This window comes from Suillus subalutaceus (assembly GCF_016647625.1).
Source record: "Suillus subalutaceus strain FC151 chromosome Unknown DFJ58scaffold_134, whole genome shotgun sequence".
Classification (NCBI taxonomy): Eukaryota; Fungi; Basidiomycota; class Agaricomycetes; order Boletales; family Suillaceae; genus Suillus; species Suillus subalutaceus.
Genome location: NW_024540383.1, coordinates 65,515 through 86,726, shown reverse-complemented (window position 1 = coordinate 86,726; position 21,212 = coordinate 65,515). Strand labels below are relative to the sequence as shown.

The 21,212-nt window shown below is 48.3% G+C and overlaps 9 protein-coding genes across 9 annotated transcripts; 4 read left to right on the top strand and 5 right to left on the bottom strand.

Annotated features, from left to right (window-relative positions):
* Positions 1-919: 919 nt before the first annotated feature.
* DFJ58DRAFT_810475 (uncharacterized protein) lies at positions 920-4,002 on the top strand. The gene is made up of 10 exons (XM_041391418.1): positions 920-1,784; positions 1,834-2,169; positions 2,222-2,569; positions 2,619-2,643; positions 2,694-2,747; positions 2,798-2,836; positions 2,890-2,909; positions 2,961-3,047; positions 3,106-3,177; positions 3,236-4,002. Exons 1-10 carry the CDS (start codon positions 969-971, stop codon positions 3,806-3,808), a joined length of 2,370 nt encoding a protein of 789 aa, XP_041239095.1. The 5' UTR covers positions 920-968; the 3' UTR covers positions 3,809-4,002.
* An 820-nt stretch (positions 4,003-4,822) lies between these two features.
* On the bottom strand, positions 4,823-5,626 carry DFJ58DRAFT_845345 (uncharacterized protein; the record flags this gene model as incomplete). Its single annotated transcript, XM_041393144.1, has 2 exons — positions 4,823-5,379; positions 5,440-5,626. The coding sequence occupies 2 exons, from the start codon at positions 5,624-5,626 to the stop codon at positions 4,823-4,825; spliced, it is 744 nt and encodes a 247-aa protein (XP_041239094.1).
* Positions 5,627-6,073: 447 nt separating this feature from the next.
* Positions 6,074-6,988, bottom strand: DFJ58DRAFT_810468 (uncharacterized protein). The gene is made up of 3 exons (XM_041391417.1): positions 6,783-6,988; positions 6,663-6,732; positions 6,074-6,456 (listed from the first exon to the last, which is right to left on the bottom strand). The coding sequence occupies exons 1-3, from the start codon at positions 6,964-6,966 to the stop codon at positions 6,135-6,137; spliced, it is 576 nt and encodes a 191-aa protein (XP_041239093.1). The 5' UTR covers positions 6,967-6,988; the 3' UTR covers positions 6,074-6,134.
* A 1,185-nt stretch (positions 6,989-8,173) lies between these two features.
* Positions 8,174-11,154, bottom strand: DFJ58DRAFT_689182 (uncharacterized protein). The gene is made up of 6 exons (XM_041383363.1): positions 10,838-11,154; positions 10,580-10,780; positions 9,994-10,529; positions 9,694-9,939; positions 9,009-9,641; positions 8,174-8,958 (listed from the first exon to the last, which is right to left on the bottom strand). The coding sequence occupies exons 1-6, from the start codon at positions 10,981-10,983 to the stop codon at positions 8,372-8,374; spliced, it is 2,349 nt and encodes a 782-aa protein (XP_041239092.1). The 5' UTR covers positions 10,984-11,154; the 3' UTR covers positions 8,174-8,371.
* Positions 11,155-12,492: 1,338 nt separating this feature from the next.
* DFJ58DRAFT_810462 (ribosomal S13/S15 N-terminal domain-containing protein) lies at positions 12,493-13,478 on the bottom strand. The gene is made up of 4 exons (XM_041391416.1): positions 13,395-13,478; positions 13,305-13,345; positions 13,040-13,240; positions 12,493-12,919 (listed from the first exon to the last, which is right to left on the bottom strand). Exons 2-4 carry the CDS (start codon positions 13,336-13,338, stop codon positions 12,699-12,701), a joined length of 456 nt encoding a protein of 151 aa, XP_041239091.1. The 5' UTR covers positions 13,339-13,345; positions 13,395-13,478; the 3' UTR covers positions 12,493-12,698.
* Positions 13,479-13,531: 53 nt separating this feature from the next.
* DFJ58DRAFT_91558 (ribosomal protein S6e-domain-containing protein) lies at positions 13,532-14,800 on the top strand. The gene is made up of 6 exons (XM_041395444.1): positions 13,532-13,715; positions 13,769-13,820; positions 13,874-14,329; positions 14,385-14,495; positions 14,551-14,619; positions 14,673-14,800. Exons 1-6 carry the CDS (start codon positions 13,697-13,699, stop codon positions 14,680-14,682), a joined length of 717 nt encoding a protein of 238 aa, XP_041239090.1. The 5' UTR covers positions 13,532-13,696; the 3' UTR covers positions 14,683-14,800.
* Positions 14,801-15,456: 656 nt separating this feature from the next.
* Positions 15,457-16,803, bottom strand: DFJ58DRAFT_667110 (NADP-dependent oxidoreductase domain-containing protein; the record flags this gene model as incomplete). Its single annotated transcript, XM_041382601.1, has 8 exons — positions 15,457-15,500; positions 15,551-15,718; positions 15,779-15,965; positions 16,026-16,252; positions 16,320-16,410; positions 16,474-16,543; positions 16,599-16,689; positions 16,746-16,803. The coding sequence occupies 8 exons, from the start codon at positions 16,801-16,803 to the stop codon at positions 15,457-15,459; spliced, it is 936 nt and encodes a 311-aa protein (XP_041239089.1).
* Positions 16,804-18,413: 1,610 nt separating this feature from the next.
* Positions 18,414-19,102, top strand: DFJ58DRAFT_810452 (uncharacterized protein; the record flags this gene model as incomplete). Its single annotated transcript, XM_041391415.1, has 2 exons — positions 18,414-18,885; positions 18,950-19,102. A coding segment is annotated over one exon (384 nt), but the record flags the coding sequence as incomplete, so codon positions are not given.
* A 744-nt stretch (positions 19,103-19,846) lies between these two features.
* DFJ58DRAFT_810451 (uncharacterized protein) lies at positions 19,847-21,127 on the top strand. The gene is given in 3 exon segments (XM_041391414.1): positions 19,847-20,417; positions 20,468-20,768; positions 20,781-21,127. The coding sequence occupies 3 exon segments, from the start codon at positions 19,997-19,999 to the stop codon at positions 21,064-21,066; spliced, it is 1,008 nt and encodes a 335-aa protein (XP_041239087.1). The 5' UTR covers positions 19,847-19,996; the 3' UTR covers positions 21,067-21,127.
* Positions 21,128-21,212: the final 85 nt, after the last annotated feature.

Here is a 21,212-nt window from a genome sequence, read left to right as displayed (position 1 = left end):
CGAGATCAGTTAACGGAGAGGAAACCTAGCGGGAGCGGGAAGTAACTGGACCTGCAGCTAGACTAGCTTGTCGAGTGCGTGAGATACGCAGGAGGTATCTGGCCAGGATCGTCAAGCAACTAGTCTCTGGAATATATTCAGCTAGTCGCGGCAGCGGAGCTGGTATTTGTATGTCTGTTAGTGGGATTTTGTTTCCTCCTGTAATATTGGACGACTCCGATATAAGAGGCTATCAGAGACACCAGCTTCAGAGAAGTGCGGTCTTGCTGGGGAGGAGAGAGTGGTGGCTGTACAAATACCTTTTCCCGCTGATGCAGCATTAAAGCAACTATTAAATGGATATTGAATTGGGAAAACTGTAATATGCATGTTTACCTCATGTTTCGCGGAAGTTCATCACCGCTGAGCATGGGGTGCATGGCTCTGGGAAGTAGAGAGAAATCAGGATGCGGCGAAGTTCTTGTTACGGGGGCTTTTCTCGCAACAACACGAGATGGTGCGAGCGGATGCATATCGGACTAGAATAGTTATGTCTCCATATCCGAAGGCTTGCGCTGGCCGAACAATTGCCTAGGGGACGCCACTGGGACTCCTTGAGCGTTGGGGCCACACATGTCGCATTGTTCATGACCCTCGAGCGTCCCTGCAATGCTTTCAATGGCGCTATTAGTGATGGTATGTGGCGGTCAAATCAAACCCACCAGCTTGGGAAATTGAATGAACCGTTCAAAGCACAGTAGAGTACTACCTAGTATGATGAAATATCTTGATATCCATCAATGCATCATACATCATGGCTTAGTACTAGTACTGGTGGTAGCGGAATGGGTATAGCTTAGTCAGCGGCCACCTCAGGTACACATGTGGCAATTTAATTGCCTTTTATGAGACGTGGATTGTGGTTATTTTTATGCTTAAGCATAAATGCAAAACCCGACTGACTTGCCAGTTGTGACTCCTGGCCTCTGATGGCTCGCTCAAGTCCAACCGCCATGGAGGTCATTGACATCCCTTCTTCCCCTGAACTACTTCCTACGACATTCAGAGTAACTCGTCATCCAAGTCAGCAGCCTAGGTCACAAAAGAGAAGGCTGCCGCCGCCACCAGCACCGAGCCGATGGCCAGAAGAAATCATCGAAATAACGGACTCTGACAGTGAGCCTGACCGTAAACCAGTGTCCCCAGAAAAGAGGCGCCCAGTAGAAGCGCATGCAGGAGTGCCAGGTCCTTCGAACTTGCCAGTTATCGGAGCACCTCTTGATGGCTTGCTCGCGGGTGCAGCTCTGCCGGCTGCCGGATCATCTCAGAACCCTCTTCGCAAAGCTTCCACTCCGCTGTTCTATTCAGACGATGAGGATCCAGACCTACAACAGAAGCCGATGTTGACGCAACAGCTACATATCCCTCCAGTACCGGAGCTTCCACTCGTGCCACTCCCTCAACCCTCTCAATCATCTGAACCACCAGCGGAGGTCCAGGATCCAACTGACGCGTGTGTTTCTCGCGTCCTTGAAATTGTTCCAGATGTAGAACCCACACATGTTTCCAAACTTGCGGAGCATTTCATCCATAGCCCAGCCAATGCCGGACAGAACGTCCTAGAGCTTGTTCTCCATTCTCTCCTTGAGAACCCAAGTTATCCTAAAGTCGATAGGAAGGGAAAACGGAAAAGGACCGAAGATGATGAGGAAGGTGCTGCTCGTGGACAACCTGCTCCTAAAATTGATTATGGCACGACGGACAGAGAGTTTAAGGGGGGCGTACACTATCTCGAACTGGCTTTGGTATGTAATTTTCCTCTTCGTATGATAAATTGTTCTGATGTCTTCATAGGAACAACTTATGGTCGACTTTCCATACGCACCAAAGCCGTATCTCCGAACGCTGCTACTAAAACGTCGGTTTTATGCTCCAATTCATTTGTTCTTGGCTGAGAACCGGGATCCCCCACCTTACGTTCCGAAATCCGTCCCCTCGAGAGTTAGCGGGAAAGGGAGAGAGAGGTACGACCCTGAATTCGAGGCAGAGCGACAATGGCTTTTGCAACGACAGAGTGCACCTGTGTCGGCTGATGCACAGCTACTTCCTGACCGAAAAGACGACGACGATGCATGTGAAGAATGTGAAGACGGTATTGAATGCGGTTGCTGTTTCTCTTTGTACCCATTTGTTTGTTGCTTTCCTCGTTCATCTAACAAGCATTATCTAATCTCGTCAGTAGGACAAGATGGTGCAGTGCCCAGAAGCGCATCTGTTCTGCAAAAGTTGCATGTCTTCCTACGCATCCAACCTTTTGGGCGAGCACAATCCCAATATCGTTTGCATGGATCAGTCCGGATGCAAACTTCTCTTTCCGCAGTCCGAGCTGGAACGTTTCCTTACACCAAAGCTACTTGAACTGTATCATCGCGTGACCCAGCGCAAGGACATTGAGGCCGCCGGCCTTGAAAACCTGGAGGAATGTCCTTTCTGCGATTATAAGTGCGTGATCGAGAACGAGATGGAGAAACTCTTTCGGTGTGAGAACGTGGACTGCGGTGCGGTGAGCTGTCGAGAGTGTAAAAAACCTGTACGTACCCAAACTTATCTGGAGGATCCTTGTCTTATCGTGTCATTAGGACCATTTACCGAAGAGCTGCAAGGGTAACCTCAAGTTTGTATCCGTTAACCGTTGCACTCACAATGCACTCCAGAAGTAGAATCGGACAAACACCTTGACGCGCAGCACATCGTTGAGGAAGCGATGAGTATGTTCGCATGATAATCATCAACGGTTCATTTTGACAATATTTTGCAGCTCGTGCACTGATGCGAAACTGTCCGAAGTGCCAGAAAGGTTCGTCCTTGTGAACTATTCCAATCAGCAGCTCTAATCGAAGATGCATACAGCGTTTATAAAAGAACACGGTGTAAACCTTTTTTCTTCTGTGAAGAGACCACATGCTCACCGAGCACCTCAGTGTAACAAGATGACTTGTCCAAATTGTCGAACTGTCTCATGCTATATATGCCGGGAGGTCATTAATGGATACGAACATTTTGGAAATGTGAGTCACGGCACTGCAACGTCCTCATCCATGAATTTCAATAATCTCAATTTCTTAGTCCCCCAATGGACGAGTTGATAAGAACAAATGCCTACTGTGGGATCCGGTCGAACAGCGGCATGCGACTGAGGTATCAGGTTCGGCTGATTATCATGGATCAATTTGTTGACGGCACCTTATCGATCCAGGTTCAAGAAGCAGCTAAGAAGGCGATGGAAGAGCTCAAACGCGATCGCCCTGATGTTGATGAGAGCAGCATCAAGATAGATTTACCAATTGCCGGTCCGGCTCAGCCAGTGCCCAATATGCATCCACCTATGCCCGTGAACGCTGCGTGGGGCTTGCCGGCCTTACCGAATGCACATGGTCTAGCACCGAATGCGTATGGAGTACCAGCTTATGACTTACCCCTTGCAGGCTACGCAGCAAATATGAATATGTTAAATGTCCACGCTCAGCATGCTCACCAACGGATGTTAGAGGCCCAGGCCCACCAGCGAGTGGTGCTCGCTCAACGTGCCCAGGCTCAAGCACAGCTCCACGAGCGAATGGTGCAGGTACAACTCGCCCAGGTTGAGTTGAGGCGTCAGGCAGAAATAAGGGAGGTGGAACGCATTCAGGCCAGACGCCACGCGGCGCTGAGGGAGCAATTTCATTTGATTGCTGCAGCCGGGAGGGGCAGACATGCTATGCACATGCCCCCCCAACTCCCACCGGCGCCACAACCCGTCGCTGCGCCCAGAAGGTCTCAGAGACGCTAAGGAAGGAGACAGCAATTTCTTGTGCATTCTCTCCTATTATGATAATGTTGCTGCTACCATACGTTATACTTAGTCATAATTTCCTACGTACGCTTTACCAGCGTTCTGCTACGTAGTATACTGCTAGTAGCACCATGTTCGATTGGTGTTCGAGATCATTTGTAACTGTGAATAGTATCGATGTGTGCGGAGTATTTGTGGTTTGTCCCATGATAGTTGAAAGTTTCCCAAACTACACACTACTTCAGCTGTCGAGATCAGAACATGCCGATAGGACTCGCGTTTGTCTCTGGGAAGAGTGTGCACGTTCTGATTCTATCACCTCGCGCAACTGGACTAGGGGCTTATGCTTATTTGCATAAGTCGATGTAAGCTAAATTAATTACTGAAGAATGGCAGACGCCGCACGTCGCGGGCCGCCCAAACCTTCTTCTCTCGGAAACACTGTTCTATGATGAAGGGACTTCATCCGTGCCAGTGTAGATTTAGGGACCACTGCGTGTGGTAAGGATGGTTTATTACAGTCTCGAAAGCCTCTGACATTGGTGATCTTCCTTACATCCGCTCAGAGGTATTCGGAAATGCGACGAAATTTCTGATTTCTAGCCTCATTTTTCATGTGGAAAAGATATTGTGCAGAACAGTCGAGAAATAAGTAGACATCCGCGAAGTATCTTACAGTCCGAGAGTACTGTGTCAAGATGCTTTAGGTGGTAAATGTCATCATATTACTCAAACACATCATGGCAGCCGAGATCTTTAGGCAGGCGTACATTGGGGCTAGTGACGATTTCCTGCCTGGACTTTTCTCGGACGAAACGACAAGTGCACCAAAACCTGGGAGCAACAATTAAAATCGTTGGACTCTAGTGAGTACGCGTTCAATTTTCAATAGAAGGTCTGCATGGCAAGCTGGAAACGCATGGGTCAAATCACAGACACCGTATAATTCACACAACAAAATAGATGATTAACCTCTACAAGATTGCCACAGATCAACAGCACGGCGACGTATTATGTTCGGAGCGACGATTGTACGTTCGCCAGGAGCCATATCTGGAATACAGACTGGTCGTCTTGAAAATAAGACTGGGGAGCATAAAAGATAGTGCGAAGGCAAGTTACCGCAACTTTCCAGTTAGATTGGTGCGACGGGGAGAATTGTTCGAGGTCAGCGTCCCCATGCCGAGATGTCCACATCAAGGCAGCTTTTTTCTGCCTGCATCCATTAGCATCCACTTTCAGCCAGTTATCGAGCCGTCTACCACTGTTCAACAGCTTGCCTTCTTCGTATCTAAGACAGACCCAGACGAGGATCCAGACGAGCGATTCAGCATCGTGCCGGTACAAGTGTGTAGTTTTGCCTGAGATAGCATTTTCCTTGAGCAGGTCAATTGCCATGAATGGTACTGTCCCTATGCGTTCGTGACCGCTAAGTCCGTCGCATTGAATCGATGACAAGTCGTAGTCATTCAGGACGCCAATCCATCGACCATTTAACCAACAGGCCATAATGTTGCTAGGACTGACATCACAGTGATGGACACCATGCTTCCAGAGAGTATAATGGCCTGTCGGCGCAGTTAGGGCCAATGAAGAATTGATTAAGAGCGCAAGAAAATTAAGCTTACAGAGCACAACTTGCCACCATGCGCTGAGGAACTCGTCCCCGATCAACGACGTGATTGGGACAAACTTCCTAGACACGACGACATACAAAACACGATTGCCTCGTTCTGCGTCAGCCTCTTGAATCCGTAGTAGCGACTTCCTGATTTTTGCCGTAGATATTTCGTCAAACTTGTGGAACCAGACCATATCCGAGACGCGGCCTTGCACCTGCAACTCGCTTCCTGCAATGTCATACGTGCACCTTCTCGAGTTTTTTTTAGTAACCAGTTCGTCGGAATCGTTAATATGAAAGACAGACCCTCTTGAATTTCTGAGGTCAACACCATTAGTGGACGTTGACAGCTTCGCACAAAACTCCAGACACATGTTTGAATTTTGAGTTAAGGTGTCATTCGCTGCATAGCAAACAGCAAGACAAGAAAGCGGGGAAGATTCTCAACGACGACAAGTTGACGACAAGTAACAAATGTAGCAGGGAGTCAGAGATTTGGTCCGGAGCCCTCCGGATCGGAGTCACGCATGCAGCAGTAACCACGGCCAACTTAGTTGAAGCTATACTACTTAGTAGTTCTCAGTACAAACAGTTGGCAGTACATAGATATGTCGTACGCGTTATTGGACTGTTTGATCATAATTGCAAAGGTCGTATCCACATGAATCAATAACCTCGTGGTATAAGAGCGTATGATGAAGCTTATGACACATTGACTCGGACAGGATGGCGAACTATAATGTCTGGAGCTACAGACTTTACGTTATTCAGGAGCCAAGTTTGAAGAATAGACTCATTTTCGCCCATTGTCGCCCGGGGAGCATGGATGATAGTGTAAAGGCAAGCTATCGCAACTTTCCAGTTGGATTGGTGCGACGGCGAGGGTTCTTCGACGTCAACGCCGTCTCCATACCGAAACTCCAATAGAAACGCAGATTTTTTCTCCTTGCATCCTTTAGCATCCACTTTCAGCCAGTCATCGAGTAGTCTGCCACTGTTACTTGACAGCTTGCCTGCTTGGTACCTAAGACAGACCCAGACAATGACCCAGACGAGCGATTCAGCATCGTGCCGGTACAAGTGTGTGACGTTGCCTGACATGGCATTTCATTGAGCAGGTCAATTGCCATGAATGGGACTGTTCCTGTGCACTCCTTGCCGCTAGGCACATCGCGATTGATCGATGATAAGTCGTAGTCATTGAGGATCCCGATTCATTGGCCGTTCAACCAGTAGACCATAACATTGTTAGGACTGACGTCCCGGTGATGGACATTGTGCATCCAGAGGGTATAATGACCTATCGGCGCAGTCAGAGACAATGAATAACACGAGAAAAACCAGCCCTACATAACACAACTTGCCACCATGCGCTGAGAAATTCGTCTCCGCTCAGCGACGTGATTGGTACGAGCTTCCTGAACACGATGATATACAAAACGCGACTGTCCCGTTCAGCATCAGGGTCTTGAATTCCTAGCGACCTCCTGATTTTTGCCGTGGACGTCACGTCAAACTTGTGGAACCAGACCATGCCCGGGAGGTGTCCCTGCACCGTTGACTCCTTGCTCGCAATGACATACACATTCTGGAGTATCTCGTGCTCGCTCTGACGCCGCTCTTCTGGCCAATAGAGCTTGGCAACCAGTTCGTTGGTATCGTTACCACAAACATCCCTTTCCATAAGTCCAGAGGCAGAATTAACACCGTCACGGTGAGGAGTTTTTGGCGCAGTGGTGCCAGCAGCACCATGGGTACTATTGACCATGATGAAAGGTTACCGTTTGGAAATATTGGAAAGTGAATTCGTTGAAGACAAGTAAACGCAATTTGCAGCTCGCTTTTAAACCAGAACAACGCTATTGTGCTGACATGAGTTCAAGCAGTTCAAGGCCACAACCGATACCTGGAACTCTGAACGTTAAATGCAGAATGCGGATGAAAGCCACAGGGACTCGGACAATCGCGGTTCACATCATGATCCCTGCAACCTGAAGTTCGATCATCTGGCGCCCACAAACGCCCATGAGTCATGATTATTACTTCGAGTTTTTTTGTTCCAGGCGCAAAAAACATTCGTGATTTGGGACAAGAGTTACTACCGGATCATCAGTCATATTCATGCATCAATCACACTTCAATTCTCAACATCGTCCACCGCCGCCATCGTAATTTCTCCAACAAGCATAAACACATCCTCTTTTTTTTTCAGCGTGCGATACCACTCACGGAGTCAAATTCGCAGATCATCATCTGTATCACCAACATGATACCATCAGATTTCGAAGCCTTCATCCTCGTCCACAGCGCCACTAATTTCTCCAATTAGCAGAATCACGACTTCACTGAGTCAAATGACCATTCTTGTATCTTGATACGCGAGCATCCGAATCATCAATCTTCGTTTTTTTTGGCCTTCCGCTCCAGTGTATAAACGAAGAACAAATTCTTGTCGCCTGTTCGGTGTGGCGTGCTGCTTCTCGAATCAGCCTGTTAAGCCTCCGCACCGCTACCTTATGCATCAGATCTTCAGAACTCAATGTCGCCACCCTTCTCGCCACCGTGATTTCCCCAACAAGCATAATCGTATCATGACTCGATCTATTCATGAGAAGGTGTCATTCGCTGCATAGCAAACAGCAAGACAAGAAAGCGGGGAAGATTCTCGGCGACAAGTAATAAATGTAGCAAGGATGTCAGAGTCAGAGATTTGGCTGGTCCGGAGCCCTTTGGATCGGAGTCACGCATGCAACGTTAACCACGTCTAACTTAATTAAAGCTATATACTACGTAGTTCTCAGTACAAACAGTTTGAAGTACGTAGATATGTTGTTACTGAGTTGTACGCGTTATTGGATTGTTTGATCAATAGAATTCCATTGCAAAGATCGTATTCACATGAATCAATAACCCTGTGATATAAGAGCGTATGATGAAGCTTATGACGCATTGACAGGATGGCGAACTATAATGTCTGGAGCAACAGACTTTACGTTATTCAGGAGCCAAGTTTGAAGAATAGACTCATTTTCGCCCATTGTCGCCCGAGGAGCATGGATGATAGTGTAAAGGCAAACTACCGCAATTTTCCAGTTGGATTGGTGCGACGGCGAGGGTTCTTCGAGGTCAACGTCCCCATGCCGAAACTTCCATATAAAGGCAGATTTTTTCTCCCCGCATCCTTTAGCATCCACTCTCAGCCAGTCATCGAGTGGTTTCTTCCCGCTCAGGAGTTTGCCATCCTCATACCGAAGACAGACCCAGATGAGGACCCAGACTAACGATTCAGCATCGTGCCGGTACAAGTGTGTGACTTTGCCTTTGAGGCCAGGTTCCTCGAGCAGGTCAATTGCCATGAATGGTACGGTCCCTGTGCGCTCCTTGCCGCTAGGCCCATCGTGATTGATCGATGATAAATCGTAGTCATTGAGGACCCCGATCCATTGGCCGTTCAACCAGTAGACCATAACATTGTTAGGACTGACGTCCCGGTGATGGACATTGTGCATCCAGAGGGTATAATGACCTATCGGCGCAGTCAGAGACAATGAAGAGCACAAGAAAAACCAGGCCTACATAACACAACTTGCCACCATGCGCTGAGAAATTCGTCTCCGCTCAGCGACGTGATTGGGACGAGCTTCCTGAACACGATGATATACAAAACGCGACTGCCCCGTTCAGCATCAGGGTCTTGAATTCCTAGCGACCTCCTGATTTTCGCCGTGGACGTCTCGTCAAACCTGTGGAACCAGACCATGTCCGGGACATGTCCCTTCACCGTTGACTCCTTGCTCGCAATGGCGTACACATTCTGGAGTATCTCGTCCTCGCTCTGACGCCGTTCTTCTGGCCAATAGAGCTTGGCAACCAGTTCATTGGTATCGTTGCCACAAATGTCTCTTTTCTTCTGGTCCGAAAGATATTTGCTTTGGACCGAAAAGACATTGGTTGCGCGGCCGCGCAGACCGAAGTGAGTCGTGCGTGTGTCAGACTTCAAGTCAAATTTGAGGTCGACATCTCCGATGACAACGTCGCACGAAACTCCAGGCACATGGGTGAATTTCGAATTATGGCCCCATTGCTCGTCCCCCATGCGCTGCATAGCAAGCAGTAAGACCAGGAACCGGGGAAGATCCTGAATAAAGTTAATGCCAGCGCATTGAATGGCGTCCTCTCGATCAAAATACCAGATGTAGATGATATCATCTAGCACGGACGATCAATTTGACGAGAGGTCTACAATATTCAGTCCACTTACTGTTCACTACATAGGAGATGACGCACTGTAGCGCGATGTTGGCCGCGAACATCTCCGCGACATACATACCATTCTGGACGTTGGGATGAAGCTTTTGTGGCTCGTTTGGGGGCTCCTTCTGACCCGCGTTGTTCTCGTTGGTTTTCTTGAAGCGCTTGGAAGCGGACTCGTTGGGGTCTGACTGATCAGATTTACGTTTGTTGTCTGACTTTGCTTTCAGTCGTTCTGAAGCACGCGTACCCCGTGCTGAATCGCGAAGGTCAGCAGTGAAGCAGTAAGCAAACGCTCTGTGTGGCTTACGTTCATTCGATGGCTTGTTCGAGCTTCGAGCGGGAGCGGCGGTAGGAGCAAGACTTGTACCCGTTGGCTTAGGGTTCTCCGTTCCACTCCCAAGGTTCAAATACTTGGACCCTGGCTTAGGGGGAGCATATTCCGTCACTTTGTAAGGCAATACTGGAGGATCCAGAGTGCGACTGCGTTTGAACTCCACGGTCGATCGAACATCGATCCAATTGAAGTTGCCATGAGGCTTGGTTGCTGCCGTGTCCGTGTTAAACTCCTTACCCTTACCCTTACTCTTACCCTTAGTTTTTCCACCCTTCGCCACACCCTTCGCCGCTTCCCTAGAGACGAGAACGACATCAGGCTTGCGTGTAGACTTTACGTCCTGGTGCATTTGCTTCATGTCCTTGTCATTATGATGAAACAGGATGTCGGTCTCGTCGTGCGGAGGAGCGGGTAGTCCGGAGACTTCCAAGCTTCTCAGTTTGAGGAGTGCAGCATTGGCCGCACGCACAAAGGACGGGTACGAAATTGGCTCTACAGTGCAATTGGCACTGGACAAAGGCGTTCAGTTCCTTTCACACTGTGTCAACTCCCTACTTACAATTCAGTCAAGTTATCTGTGATTTCCGGAGTATTGTTACAGATGTCCAGGACGGCTTTAAGAGAATCTTGAAGTAACTTCGACTTCTCACTGCTGGGGCGCTCTTCGAATCCACAGAGGAGCTCCTGCAGCATTGCGTCGGCGTCGCATTTCCTGAAATTTTCGACATCCCGAGTGATCCATGGGCGGACATCATGGATCCTGCGTGCATGGCGAAGTTCAATACCGGTGGCCGAGTAAAAATAAGCATCGACATACCTAACGCCTAGAGTACTGACGTGATCGCTGACAGCGGCAGAGCCGACTGCAAGTGGGGTAGATTTAAGTTCGGAGGCAGAATTAACACCGTGAGGAGGAGTTTTTGGCGCAGTGGCGCCAGCAGCACCATGGGTACTATTGACCATGATGAAAGATTACTGTTTGGAAATATTGAAAAGTGAATTCGTTGAAGACAAGTAAACGCAGTTTGCAGCTCGCTTTTAAACCAGAACAATGCTATTGTGCTGACATGAGTTCAAGGCCACAATCGATACCTGGAACTCCGAACGTTAATGCAGAATGTGGATGAAAGCCACAGGGACTCGGACAATCGCGGTTCACATCATGATCACTGCCACCACCATCAACTTCTGAGGTTCGATCATCTGGCGCCCACAAACGCCCATGAGTCATGATTATTACTTCGAGTTTTTTTGTTCCAGGCGCAAAAAACATTTGTGATCTGGGACAAGAGCATCTACGTTACTACCGCATCATCATTCATGCATCAATTCTCAACATCGTCCACCGCCGCCATCGTGATTTCTACAACAAGCATAAGATTCACAAGCTCCTTTTTTTCAGCGTGCGAAATCACTGACGGAGTCAAATTCGCAGATTATCATCTGTATCACCAACATGATACCATATTACCATCAGATTTCGAAGCCGTCGTCCTCGTCCACAGCGCCACTGATTTCTCCAATGAGCAGAATCGCGACTTCACTGACATTCTTGTATCTTGATACGCGAGCATCCGAATCATCACTCTTCGTTTTTTTTGGCCTTCTGCTCCAGTGTCTAAACGAGGATCAAATTCTTGCAGCAAAATTCTACCTGTTCGGTGTGGCGTGCTGCTTCGCGAAACAGCCTATTGAGCCTCCGCACCGCTACCTTATGCATCAGATCTTCAGATTTCAATGTCGCCACCCTTCCCGCCACCGTGATTTCCCCAACAAGCATAATCGTATCATGACTCGATCTATTCACGAGCAACAGACATCCACCCCGATTAGTATTGGTGTTCTTTTCCTTGACATTTATGGCTGAATGAACATCCAGTAAGGATGAGGTCATTTTTGGCGGTCCGCAGTGTCTGGACAATTCTTGCAGGAACATTCCACCCATTTAGTGACCATCATTACTACCATCATGCATCAGATTTCGAAGCCGCCACCCAATGAGTACAATCGCGCGAGCCTCAGTGGGCCGATTGGGCTCGCGTGTGACGCGATCTAGTCCAGTCTAGTCCTCAATAGACATTCACCCCAATTATTGCTGTTCTTTTTCTTTGGCATGTGTGGATAAACGGACATCCAGCAAGGTCTTTGGCGCTCCCGGGACCCGCAGTGTATGAAGCAAACATCTCGCAGGAAAGTTTTACCATTTGTCTCGTTGTTGTTACTCCTGGCCATAGCCTGAAAGTCCCCTCGGTCGTCCCTCTCACCAAAGCCATCAGAGCCGCCACTACCAAACCACTGACGTATGTGCAATTGGGTTTTAATGTTGTCTTAAAGCTGCGTTGTTTGGACGAGTCTGCCGCATCACTACAAGACGGCTCCATCAAGATCGTATATGCTGCCTACATTAAGTTGAAGAACCACGTTTGAAAACACTGAGTATTGAGCACCGCCAAGCGTTCCTCAGCTAACTGTCGGCTTTCTTGGAGCTGCGGATGATGATATACCAAGGACAACTTAAACTCTGAAGTTTTAATATCTTTAATCACGAACCGGGACATTTGCGCATAGTTGTGCATAAGCCTAATTTTTTCGCATGACTTATCAGTGAAAGGATTGTACCATAATATACGGATATGATCTGCCCAACCAGCCACTGCACGCCAAAGCCCAACAACCGCTCACGCAATCAAAGTGGAAGCAGTAGCAGAGTCATACTTGAACGTAGGAGGGATCTGCTGCTTTGTCTTGTAGTAACGAGCAAGACGGTGAATACGAGACTCGATCAAGATAAGACGGAACTTGGAGTCCTTGTCTTTGCGGTTGACTTCAAGGTGCTTGCGCACGGCCACCGCCTTTTTGACGAGGTGCCAAAGGTCCTCTGGGATGGATGGTGCCAATCCTATCCCCAAACAAAAGGCATGTACAAACAAGATGTAGTAGCAGAAATGCACGGCAACGAGGCAGGTGGCAATTCAGTGCGTGAGTGTTTGGCGAAGTAATTGATCGATGAAGCACGCACCGTTGGATTTGAGGATACGGAGGATTTTGTTACCAGTGACGAAACGCACTTGAGGGATACCATGCGAGTCACGGAGGGTAACACCGATCTGAGAGGGAGTGAGACCCTTGCGAGCCAATTTCATGATGTGCTCGACGACTTCATCGGGCGTAGTCTTGAGCCACGAAGGAGGGGAACGCTTGTAAGGAAGGGCAGAGGACGCTGATGAAGATGAAGATGATCAGGCCAGATCCTATGTGTCAAGAGAGAACATTTTTCTACGCACAAATGCCCTTGCCGGGAGCGTGCATACGACCCATGATGAATCTGAACCATCTGATCAGCTTTGAACAACACTACTTTGCAGAACGCTCACAGTTTTTGTTGGCGGAAAGGATGTCTTGAGGAGTGTCGTTGGACGCGTTCACGGAAAGGCGATGTGACGCGTGACAAGTTAGTGTGTGGCTTAGCAACTGTACAGTAGTAAACCTTATTTTCCACTTCAGCCACAAGCCGGAATCTGCCACTGTTGAACATACGGCCCAGGCTAACCAGCAAGATCAAGACTCCTCCTCGTCGCTGCAGCCCACGGTGACAAGGCCTTTTTCCCATTCGTAAGGTGAATTCTTGAGGTTGATATCAATTTCGAGCTCGTGTTGATCATTCTCCGCGGGTAGTATGAAGATCAATATTGCCAGTGCGTTCGATGTCCAACACGTTCAATACAATTTAGACTGACGTTTGATCCAGACCCTGCCACTGGGGCTCAAAAGACCATTAACATCGACGATGAGAAGAGATTGTACGATTGGCACAACTCTTCCTTTGAAAACTAACTAAAGTACTTGAAACTAGCCGTATCTTCTTCGACAAGAAGATCTCGCAAGAGGTCGAGGCAGACATCCTTGGAGACGAATGGAAGGGTTACATTTTCCGTATCACCGGTGGTAACGACAAGCAGGGTTTCCCCATGATGCAGGGTGTCCTGCTCCCCAACCGTGTCAGACTTCTCTTGACCGACAACCACTCTTGCTACCGTGCAAGCCGCGCAGGCGAGAGGAAGCGCAAATCCGTCCGTGGTTGCATCGTCGGCCCTGACATTGCCGTCCTCTCCGTCGTCATCGTTAAACAAGGCGACAATGATGTCCCTGGGCTCACCGACACTGTTCTGCCCAAGCGACTTGGTCCTAAAAGGGCAACGAAGATCAGAAGGTTCTTCAACTTGTCGAAGGAGGATGATGTCAGGAAGTACGTTGTAAGGCGTGAGGTGAAGAGCTCGAAGAAGGAGAACGCCAAACCTTACACCAAGGCGTCAGTATACCGTCACCTGGCTTTTTTTCTGGGCTGAAGTTTTCTCCTTACCCAGACCCAAAATCCAAAGATTGGTCACCCCCATCCGTCTCCAACGCCGCCGTCACCTCCGTTCTCTTAACCGTCGCCGGATCGACCGCCAGAAGGAGCAGAAGGCAGAATACGAGTAAGTGATAATAGTCCGCACGAAACCCGGTCCGCCATAGTAACCTCTCCATTAGTGCCCTTATGCAAAAGCGTGTTGCTGAGAAGAAGGCCAAACTCGCAGCCGTCAAAGCCTCTCACCACAAGTATGTCTTGGACTATCATCCTCCAAGATCCTGCGCTCATGTAATTCATTCAGGACTGCCTAAAATAATCCCCGCACATCATCTCACACTTCATGTCATGCTTCTTATGGTACCTCATGTCACGCCATGCTTTGACGCTATACTATCTGCATTAAAGCCATCGCTGATATGTCATTATCAAGTGAATATTGATGGACTTCAAGGTTTGGGTTACTTTCGAAGCCATATGTTTTCTGAACTGGATCGCTGAGCTTGCCAATGGGTGTTTGATTGTTGTGTCGTTTAAATTCAGACTAGGATGCCTTACTCGATCAACTCTTGCCAAATAAGATGCCATGGGTCTGCTGTCTCATTTGATGGGTGTTCACCCTGCCTACTTGTTCCTTCTGCCATAGGACGCATGAATATTTACAACATGGTAATATCCAGCATTGCATCCCCTCAACCAATTACGTTGACTGCTCGCGCTTGGTGCCGGTTGTTGATACGCACTATGACCACATCTCTTGCATATTTGAAGGAAACACGTACTAAGTCGGATCGATTGTGTGGCTCAGGGTTGCGAGCTGACACTTGGATCAGCTGGCAGGTTGCCCGCACACGTCCGCCGGTCTGCACCCTGGTAGTCACGGTGTCATGCCATTGATGTTACCCGTGCATGTGCCTCGTTAACCCCCCAGTGCGTCGCCCAGTAAATTCCGAGAAAAAAATTTCCTATGAAGTACGTAAAGTTCTACTTGCATGAACAGCTCCATGTCTGCAGTCTCAGACGCTACAATGGTGCCCTACAATTTAGCCACCTTGAATCATGTACACCGATGAATCTGGGCTCATCGCTTACTTTGTTGGAGCGGGCCAGTCATCAAAACCAAGATCAATACCTGGATAGTATGTCAGTGCAATCACTTTCGCGGCCACTACCATCACTCACCCCAGTTAGGCATGATGAAACGCTTCTGCTTGCCACCCACAGCTACACCGTCAAGGATTTTAATGTCCTCTGGTGTCAGCACACTGTATGCCTCTAGTGCGCCAGTCAAGTTAGATTCGATACGGGATGGTGACATTGATTTGGGAAGGACAACTATGTCCTTTGTCACTGCATTCAGACCTATCAGCTATCACTCTTACGCAGGGCGAATAACAAGCAGGAACGCACACAGGTAACCGAGAAGGACATCGGACGTGCTCTTGAGACCACGCTTCTTCGCAATCTCAGTGGCAAACTCATCGGTCAACAGTGGAGCGCCGGTCGAACCAAGGGGCGAGTATGCTTGTGGAACAATTTTCTTTGACTTCAAGTAATCCAGAAGCTTCAGCTGCGGATTGTACAGGTGAAGCTCGAGCTATAAATTCCAATGGTCAGTTTCAAACGGGCGTCGTTGCGTCGAACGTGCCTGATTAACAGCCGGTATGATCTCAGCTGTGGGCAAGATCCTCTCGAGCATCATCCGGGAAAAGTTTGACACGCCGATTGCCTTGACTTTACCCTTCTTTACCATGGCTTCCATAGCCTTCCAAGTGTCCCTGATGTCCCATGATTCATCGATGTCATGGTTTCCGTTCGGGCGCATCGGCATGACAGGGTGATTCCCATTCGGGTTCATCGCAATAGGCCAGTGCACAAGGTAAACTGATAATGAGACGGTTCATGTCAGTCAAAGCAGTCAGGCTCGTACTTGGATAAACAAAGATCCCACGGTCAAGATATGTTGTTCCCAAGTTCGCAAGCGTCTGGTCGAGGGATTCCTCAACGCGTCTATGGTATGTACCCCAAACCTTGCTGGTGACCTACCAAAGCCACATCCATGGAATGAAACAGGGTGAATAATACAGAGAATATGTTATACGCACAAACACTTCCTCTCGCGGAACGCCTGATGCACGCAGACCGTCACCAACTTCCTTTTCGTTCCCATAAAACCTTCCGTGTGATGTGCACATTAGAATCAGTTCACGATCAAACTAATGCTTCCTACCAAGCACAATCAATGTGTCTATAGCCTGCCTTTAGCCCATGTTCCACGGCGCGGGCGATTTCACTAGCATTGAGTTTCGATTGCCATGTTCCTGGGGCATGACTAAGTCCCACATCTCATCTTTAAACAACAAGTTGGAGAATTTACCGAGTCCGATAGCAGGGACGGTCTGCCCATTGTGGAGGGCGATGAGATGAGACAACATGGGTAGCTAGAGATCTTGAAGCTGACTCTCAAGTCATCTTGGTGATCGTGAGATTTTGAATTCAGAATCAGATTAAAATCGGATAGAAGGCTATCGCCAGAAAGTCAGGCTTTTCGAGAGTCCGGCGTTTGAGGACGGCATCGATCGACCAGCGACAGCCCGAGGACGGCGGTAACACACGTTAATGCAGGATGTGTGTACATGGATTTTTGCGAGACCAGCGATAGAACAAAGATATCCATATCCATACAAGGCACAATGAGTCTTATGCCATTCGAGAATACGAACTTGAAGAGCACTGAACCAACTTGAAGAAGCGGCAGTAGCATCGCCCTCTCCACCCGCCCCTCAGCACATCTCTTCTGTAAATTTATCTGGCGGCGGGGATGGTACACAGTCCTTGGGCTGCCAGCTAGACGTTAGGGCGCTGGAGACCGATACCGGGACTGAAATAGAAGCTACTACGGTAGAGTTTGAGTGAGTGATTATGTAACTTGGGTCTTTCTGCATGACTTCAGAACTTCAGTTCCTGTATAAAACTCTCATTATGCTCGCCGAATATTTAGCGATAAGAACTTCTGCACGCACGGTACCAGTCCCGGGGGATGGATGTCCTTGTCCTTTCTCGAGTCCTTATCGCATCTTGGCACCTTCAACACCTTCACCGGTGTTGTTGTCACCGGTTACTCCTTGCCGTCTCGGACATCTCTGACGTGTTACCTATAGGACTGAGACTTTGTATCCTAGCCTCCATCAACCAATACACTATCGCGCCTGGCGTTCAAACGTACGTAATTTCGTACTATGATATGTGAACGTTTGCACACCGGGTGCGATGAAGCTTAAGCTCGAAGCGTGCACGTAATCCTTGCATCAGACTCAGACTTGGAACCTCAGGAAAGAAATATGTTATCACCATCTGATATCGACCATTCGCCGCTTCACTCCTTGCACTATCCTAAGTTGAGGATCAATAACTAACTAACTAACTAACTACCCTTCCACTGGAAGGCACAGACTGTTAGGTACACATCATCAACCAGCAACATACTCAGAATCTACGAATTCTCACCTCCGAATCAGCCTCGATAGCCGCCACTAGTTGCTCCCTACGGTGCGAGAAAGTGAAACTTAACTTAATCCTTCGAGTTCACCGTTGACCATTTCTACACCTAGATCATACATCGCGCGGTCTCTGCAAATCACGAATCGTTTCTGCTCTCCTGCGTCTCAGATTTCTCGTCTTCTCCCGAGTGATCCTCACACTAGCTCGAGCGACGTGTATCAATTATTCAGTCTGACCGCTGTTGAGGGTGATGAGATGAGATGAGTTGTGTAGACTTAGAGACGTTGTTGTGATTCCATGGTACTTATCCCTGCGATTTGGATGCAATTGTCATGACATTTAACCAGAAGCATCTCAGGATGCGGACCAATGGCTACCCTTTCCGCCAAACCAAGAGCAAAGGTCACATTGTGGCGCACAAACCAGACAACGAATTGTAACACAACCAGAAGCTCACCAGCGCGGACAAACCAACTCCAACCCGTCTTTGTGCAATACAGGGGAGCATGAAGGAGATAATAAACGCCTTCAAGAAATAGCAGACACGACTCTGGCCACCATTGAAACTGGGACAGTTACCGTCAACGACGTCCCACACAACATCACTCCCAAAGTCAACTTCACGAAGGATCTCACTCGTTATTATGCCCTATACTCCCAGCTTTCTGCCTGCTCGACTACTAGATCATCGACCAGTGCTGACCCCTGCTCTGCTCATGGATGCGAAATCTCTGTCATGGAGATGACGACTCTCCAAGGCATGCAGCTGCCGCATGATACTCTACCAAGTTCGAATTCGGGAGGCGTGAGTGTACCAGGCTTACTGAATTTTGGGAATGCAACTTCTCCGGGAGGAGGATTCTTGATCGGTCTTGCAACTCAAGAAGAAACCATTGCTCGTTCATCTACACTTTCCTCTCTCTCATGACAGACATTGCTTAGCAGTTCTACAATCTCCATCGCCGTGACGAGAAAGGCGGCTTCTATCACCATGCAGTTCGTCTACACCCCTTTGGCTGTGGTGATGCGAAGTGATGCAGGAGATTGGGTTTCGCTGTAGTATGACGTTGATGTACTCACGAGTGCAGTAGTGAATGCTGGCGCAGTCTGCAGGCAAATCGGCGAAAGCGTTGCACATGAAGAGATGCGAGAGAGGTAGCGAGGCTAGTGGAGAGCTTTTGATTGGAGACGGACCACCAAAAAGACCTCATCCTTGCTGGATGTTCATTCAGCCATAAATGTCAAGGAAAAGAACACCAATACTAATCGGGGTGAATGTCTGTTGCTCGTAAATAGATCGAGTCATGATACGATTATGCTTGTTGGGGAAATCACGGTGGCGGGAAGGGTGGCGACATTGAAATCTAAGATCTGATGCATAAGGTAGCGGTGCGGAGGCTCAATAGGCTGATTCGCGAAGCAGCACGCCACACCGAACAGGTGAAATTTTTCTGCAAGAATTTGATCCTCGTTAAGTTTAGACACTGGAGCGGAAGGCCAAAAAACGAAGAGTGATGATTCGGATGCTTGCATATCAAAATGGTCATTTGACTCAGTTCGGAAGTCGCGATTCTGCTCATTGGAGAAATCAGTGGCGCTGTGGACGAGGATGACGGCTTCGAAATCTGATGGTAATATGGTATCATGTTGGTGATACAGATGATGATTTACGAATTTGACTCCGTCAGTGGTATCGCACGCTGAAAAAAAAAGAGGTTGTGATTATGCTTGTTGGAGAAATCACGATGGCGGCGGTGGACGATGTTGAGAATTGAAGTGTGATTGATGCATGAATGATGATCAGGTAGTAACGTTAACGTAGATGCTCTTGTCCCAGATCACAAATGTTTTTTGCGCCTGGAACAAAAAAACAATCATGACTCATGGGCGTTTGTGGGCGCCAGATGATGATCGAACTTCAGAAGTTGATGGTGGTGGCAGGGATCATGATGTGAACCGCAATTGTCCGAGTCCCTGTGGCTTTCATCCACATTCTGCATCAACATTCGAAGTATCGATTGTGGCCTTGAAGTCATGTCAGAACAATAGCGTTCTGGTTTAAAAGCAAGCTGCAAACTGCGTTTACTTGTCTTCAACGAATTCACTTTTCAATATTTCTTAACAATCATGGTCAATAGTACCCATGGTGCTGCTGACGCCACTGCGCCAAAAACTCCTCCTCACGGTGTTAATTCTGCCTCCGGACTTATGAAAAGGGATATTTGTGGTAACGATACCAACGAACTGGTTGCCAAGCTCTCAGCCTATTGGCCAGAAGAGCGGCGTCAGAGCGAGCACGAGATACTCCAGAATGTGTATGCCATTGCGAGCAAGGAGTCAACGGTGCAGGGACACATCCCGGACATGGTCTGGTTCCACAAGTTTGACGAAACGTCCACGGCGAAAGTCAGGAGGTCGCTAGGAATTCAAGACCCTGATGCTGAACGGGGCAGTCGCGTTTTGTATATCATCGTGTTCAGGAAGCTCGTCCCAATCACGTCGCTGAGCGGAGACGAATTTCTCAGCGCATGGTGGCAAGTTGTGTTATGTAGGCCTGGTTTTTCTTGTGTTATTCATTGTCTCTGACTGCGCCAATAGGTCATTATACCCTCTGGATGCACAATGTCCATCACCGGGACGTCAGTCCTAGCAATCTCATGGTCTACTGGTTCAACAGCCAATGGATCGGGGTCCTCAATGACTACGACTTATCATCGATCAATCGCGATGGGCCTAGCGGTAAGGAGCGCACAGGAACGGTCCCATTTATGGCAATTGACCTGCTCGCGGAAAATGCCATGTCAGGCAAAGTCACACACTTGTACCGGCACGATGCTGAATCGCTCATCTGGGTCCTTGTCTGGGTCTGTTTTAGGTACCAAGATGGCAAGCTGTCGAGTAACAGTGGCAGACTACTCGATGACTGGCTGAAAGTGGATGCTAAAGGATGCAGGGAGAAAAAATCTGCCTTTTTATTGGAGTTTCGGTATGGAGACGGCGTTGACGTCGAAGAACCCTCGCCGTCGCACCAATCCAACTGGAAAGTTGCGATAGCTTGCCTTTACACTATCATCCATGCTCCCCGGGCGACAATGGGCGAAAATGAGTCTATTCTTCAAACTTGGCTCCTGAATAACGTAAAGTCTGTAGCTCCAGACATTATAGTTCGCCATCCTGTCCGAGTCAATGTGTCATAAGCTTCATCATACGCTCTTATATCATGAGGTTATTGATTCATGTGGATACGACCTTTGCAATTGATCAAACAGTCCAATAACGCGTACAACATATCTATATGTACTGCCAGCTGTTTGTACTGAGAACTACTAGTATAGCTTCAACT